We start from the raw sequence: 5,798 nt of genomic DNA, 5'->3' as shown, positions 1-5,798 counted from the left end.
GAAACAAAAGAAATAACACAACCGGGGCACGGGCTGCTTGCCTGAAAGAACGACTTTAAATAAAGGACATTTTGATCTGAGAGACCCCTCAAGCCACTCCATACAGCACAATCCACCAATCTACTCATCAAAGGTGATATATAAATACATTTTCAGAAGTGAAAGTGTTTGATGATTAGACTAATAAACACATTTATAGTCATTTATTAAATAAGGTAATTTTAAGAAATTGATAGTTAATATTAGATGCAAGAAGAATTAGGAAATCCATCAATAAATTCTAAACGTAAATTAGACCAAGCTTAAATTTATAAAATGAAACTGCTTCACAATTTTCCTCGATGGTTCTTAAATCATCTGCTGCTGAATGATGCATTAATACCAAAACTAAATTGAATTGATAGGCAAACATCAAACAACAAATTCCAATAAGAAAGATATCAGTCACTGAATTGACCTGGTAACATTTAATTTGTTTCTATTCATAAATGTTCAACATTGTATTCACTGTAATCCTTCAATTATCCTTTATTCAATGTATTCCTTTTTCCTTTTGTTTTATGATTTATTCAATTATCCTCTATTAGTAGTTTAGTCATGTAGTTAGTCAAATAAACATGTATTTTATAAAGAACTTTGTTATTTGATTTGTGTGTGTATATAAACAATTTGAATCACTGTTCACCATGCCCAAGAACGCCGTAGCAACCCTGAGATTATGAGACTCAATTGATTTGTATACAATTTTAGATTTTTCCCTATTTTTATAAAATGGGGTGGTACCTGTGTAAATTCTGATATTAAAACTCATTGTGTGTGACATCTGAAGCTGAGTGTCACCACTCTCTTTCACATTTTACGATACATATACATATTCTGATATAAATTATTGATTGATGATTAATCTGCTCTATGCAATAACGCTACATGATTCAAGTTATTTGTCATCAGCCTACTTTTTCAATTACTAATAATATTACTATTACTACCAACAAATCTTTCTGCCTTCATGTTTGTATTGTATAGAGTAAAAGTATTAATTCTGTCTGAATGTTTTATGACTCAATGCCCCGAGCCATGATTGCTTTCTTTGTGTTCCTCTCGGGTCTCAGCAGGATTATGTAACATTTGGGTCCAAACAGTGCCACCAAGAGACCAAAACTGGAGGCCAGGATGGCGAATACCTCCACTGCATCTGCATATTTGCCTGGGGAGCTGACATAAGCGGGGACAAAGGCCACCCACACAGCACAGAAGATCAGCATGCTGAAAGTGATGAGCTTGGCCTCATTGAAACTATCTGGAAGATTCCTCGCCATGAATGCTAGTAGGAAGCTGAGGATGGCCAGTAAGCCAATGTAACCCAGTAACACTGCAAAACCAACTGTGGATCCGACTACACACTCATAAACTATCTTGTCATTGTGGTATTGAGTGTTTTTATGAGGAGCTGGTGAAGCAGAGACAAGCCAAGCAGTGCAGATTGCTGCCTGAATAGAAGTAAGAACCATAACTGTCCCTCTCTGATGCACAGTACCAAACCACTTGAGACTGGCTCCACCTCCTGGCTTGGAGGCCTTGAACACAGCCAGAACCACCATGGTTTTCACCAGGATGCATGAGACACAAAGTACAAAGCTGATCCCAAATGCTGCATGTCTCAGCTGGCATGTCCACATCCTGGGACGGCCGATAAACAACAGTGAGCAGAGGAAACATAATTTAAGTGATATCAATAGCTGGAAACTCAGTTCTGAATTGTTGGCGCGTACTATAGGGGTGCTGCGATGATGGATGGAGATGCCCAAGACAACAGCACAGATGAATGTGCCCAACAATGTGGTGACTGTCAGGAAGATACCTAGAGGCTCTTGATAGGAGAGGAACTCTATTTTCTTAGGAACACAGTGGTCACGCTGGGGGCTGGACCAGAAGTCCTCTGGACAACTGGCGCACTCCATGGAGTCTAAGAAAACATTGATAGTGTTAAGATTAATGCTTAAATTATATCTCCAAACTGTAATGTTTAAAACTGAATACCAACCAGTCTTATTGCTGATCTTTCCCTCAGAACAAGGGATGCAGTCAAAACAGCACTCAGGTTGCCCCTTCTTTCTGGCCATTCGGGTGCCTGGAGGACAGCTCTCACTGCACACTGACCGGGGGGGCTGTAGGGAGAAAAATACACATCTGTTATTGAGTCAAATAACTATAATGAGTCATGCATGGTACACAAAATAGGTGTCTAAAAAATCAGAAGCAACCTCTTTGGATTCAAAGTTCCAGAAGATTTTGTCTTCATCAAGTGTGAGTTCTTCACCTTTGGCTGACTCTTTGACCTCGCCCACACTCTCAACTTTAGTTCGTCCATCAGGGAGCCACAGCCAGTTCATGACATCATATATTGGTAATGCATCACCATTCTCATCAAATGATATTTGATCACCAAATGGTGCGGTGAAGTTGACCTTTTCCAAGTAATACACAAGCTAACAATATCAGAATAAGGGATAGAGGAAAATCAAAAAGGACAGATGAAAACTCAACTCTATATGACCACTGTGAAAACAGTGGTATCTAGTATTCAATAATCAACCTGTCTACTGCACCTATGAACATATGAAGATATTAACAATTCCAACAAAGCATTTCCATTAAAGTGAAGTCACTGATATTACTGTATACCCAGTGACAATATACTCTGTCCTGATAATATTATCCAATGCTGTCACTTTGTGGTAGGGGGAATCCTTTCAACTATCTGCTATGCACTTTAAGATTAGCAATCTTATAGCTTTGTATTCAATCCTATACCTGAAATGTTACTCCACAAGATAGCATAGGATTTAGTCACATGAACAGGTGGAGTGTAAACTGATATCCCACCTGCCATAGCTCCAGTCTTTGTAAACTGGCACAGCTGTGTCCGCTGAAAGGCCCTCTCCCCGGCACACAGCGCAGCATGTCATCAAGAGCATACGCCAGAGCATACACAGCTTTGTACACGTTATACTCTGGCCTGAGGTTTGAAATGTCCAAGAACTCAGTCTCCACACTCTCTAGATCTTCCTGTCCAGTGCATAGTTCTCCCCCAGCCTCCACCCAACCTGCTGGAGGTGGTGCAAATCTACACTGAAATGTGTATTCCCAAAACTGATTTACCTGAATGTGTTAAAAACTTTGTGTTATACATGATGACATCATACTGTATTGTTCTTACAAATACCAGATTACTACACTTTGTCTATATCTGTCTGTAGATTTCTGCTAAATTCACCAAACATTATCATTATATAATGCCTCATTTGCATATTTAAACATAACATTTCAGAAAACAAGTAATATAAAAAAAATAATTTTCTTAGTGTAAGTTATCAACTGGGGAAGTTTCATGGTGTTATCTTAGATTTTTAACCCAATTCAGCAGGAGTGTCTTCAAAATATTGTGAATTTTACAGTACACATCCTTAAAGACCGTTTTCTCAAAAATTAGTTATGTAAAGACCTTTGCCTCTAATATGTCAACAAAATGAAAGAACAATTTTGAACATAGCATTAGCCAATGTTCAGATTTAAACATAAAATTTTGGAAAACTTGTAATAAAAAAATAATTGTCCTAATATAAGTTATCAACTGTGGAAGTTTCCTGGCAATATATATTAGTTAAATGTTTTAACCTATACACCTGGGGTGCCTCCACTTAAACTCACCACATTATTTCCATAGAGGTTGTTGTGTTGTATGTCAGGACGTATTCTTAACAGGAAGTCCCTGAGTCCTGGTATTTCTCCTCGACGGATGGCAATGCCCAGTGTTCCACTCAGGTACGGCATGAGGTGGGGGGTCTGGAGCACAGTAGCTGCAGTCCAGGCTTCACTGGCCATCCACTGCAGGCCTGTCACATTCTGTCTCACCACCTGTGCATTGCATTATATAAAATATATAAATTCATACTGTCATGACACGATTGATGTCTTGTCTCATTCAAACACATGTAAAACCCTTTTATTTCAGACAATCAAAACATTAAGTTGTAGAATTATATAAACATATAATTAAGCTATAATTGAAGCCCGACCTCTTCCATGAGGTTAATCACGTGACTCTGATGTGCAAAGACAATGACCACACGAGCTGTAGATTTCCTCATCAAATCCACAATTCTCCTTAGTTCAGCTGGGTCTTTGTCCCAGGGCAAAACTTCTAAATAGGCCAGACAACCTCCACCAGACTGAGCCAGATCAGATTGGAAGGATCGGGCAGCGTGGAGTCCATAATCATCATTACTGACCAACAGACCTGCCCAAGTCCAGCCAAAGCGCCTGAGAATCTGAATCATAGCACGCACCTAAGTAAATACAGAGTGGAGGGATTAATGCACAGGCAAGAATAATCTTTCAGTGGGAAACCTGCTTAATTGGTCCCTTTCAGCTTTGTTATCTGAGACCAAACGACTCCATCAATGGCAAAAAATTTGACAAGTATTACAAAAACAACATATTTTTCATTGCAGTAAAGGGATGTTATTTCAAAGGAAAATTTCAGTGCACATGCTTGTTTTATATCATTCTTATTTTGCCGATTAATGGTCACCTGGAAAGCATCACTTGGGATCGTCCTAAAGAAGGATGGAAACGTTTGCCGGTCACTCAGGCACGAACATGTGGCAAAATAACTCACCTGTGAAAGACACAGACTGTATATCCTAAAAACATTCAAATCCTTCATTGGCTGATGAGTCCAATGTTTACAATTGACATCGCATTTAAAATTAAAATACTATAAAAGAATCACGGCGGAAAACTTACCATAGGTAATCTGTACAAACCTAAGACAGTGGAGATGGCAATAGAACGTCTAGAGGAAGAATCACCCACAATCCCAAGGACTGGAGGGGTTCCTACACAGGTCTTGTCTAATATAAAGTGCTCGTCTTGACTACTGGCTAATGACAACGCTGCACGGAATCCAATTCCTAGGTTGACACAGTTGTCATAAAGACTGTATCCCAGAGTCAGATTAGGTAGCAGGTTGGTATTTCTGTTGATCTCATCAATAGCAAAGGCCATGGTCTGGGCCTGTTTGAATCCTAGAATATCAAAACTAACACAAAAATATCATTGTTAGAAACTACACCATGATACATTACCTGTGCTGACATGAATTTGTTGCACAATTACAGATTTTGCAAACAATTAAACCAGTTGAATAGCAACAATTATTACAATACTTAATTAATAAAAAAAAATTGAGGAGACAAGTGAAATGTCTAAAATGGCATGAATACACAATGTAATTCTGACCGGGTAATATCTTATCATATAAAATACATTTTACTAATGGGATTGGCGTCTTCCAGTTTCTGCATTTTGTTGTTTCCCTGACATACTGACCCGTGGCAGGGTGGCTGTTGTGGCTCTGAGGTAAAAGACAGGTCAGGAAAGACAGAAAATAAATGGATCTTAAACAGCCCTCCCAGAACCACATCTCCAGCCTTGTGCATCCCATTTAGAGGAAGCTGTCCCTGTAACCGGCAGGAGGTGGAATGGAGAGGGTTCCCTCCAGCACAAGAAAAGTAGGAATACAACAACACAGAGTACATGAACAAGAGGAGGTTGATATCTAAAAATGCCCACATGGCTTTCCTCCTGTTTACTCCTTTTCTGACTCTGTGTCAACCCCTTTTATTAACTTGTAGCATTGTTTAAGCTTGCACACCACCCATCAGCGCATACACAAAAGTATGGGCAGGGCCTAATATGCATTTCATTGGAGACCGGTTTTGTATCGAGGTGGA

The 5,798-nt window shown here is 39.2% G+C and overlaps 1 protein-coding gene across 1 annotated transcript; it reads right to left on the bottom strand.

Annotated features, from left to right (window-relative positions):
• Positions 1-1,055: 1,055 nt before the first annotated feature.
• Positions 1,056-5,546, bottom strand: LOC141770807 (extracellular calcium-sensing receptor-like). The gene is made up of 9 exons (XM_074640652.1): positions 5,395-5,546; positions 4,810-5,104; positions 4,595-4,681; positions 4,080-4,349; positions 3,712-3,918; positions 2,887-3,162; positions 2,265-2,489; positions 2,045-2,168; positions 1,056-1,966 (listed from the first exon to the last, which is right to left on the bottom strand). Exons 1-9 carry the CDS (start codon positions 5,502-5,504, stop codon positions 1,056-1,058), a joined length of 2,505 nt encoding a protein of 834 aa, XP_074496753.1. The 5' UTR covers positions 5,505-5,546.
• Between the last annotated feature and the right edge of the window lie 252 nt (positions 5,547-5,798).

This window comes from Sebastes fasciatus, chromosome 7, assembly GCF_043250625.1.
Source record: "Sebastes fasciatus isolate fSebFas1 chromosome 7, fSebFas1.pri, whole genome shotgun sequence".
Taxonomy (NCBI): Eukaryota; Metazoa; Chordata; class Actinopteri; order Perciformes; family Sebastidae; genus Sebastes; species Sebastes fasciatus.
The sequence above is the reverse complement of the archived record's forward strand: the minus strand, read 5'-3'. Positions and strand labels throughout refer to the sequence as shown.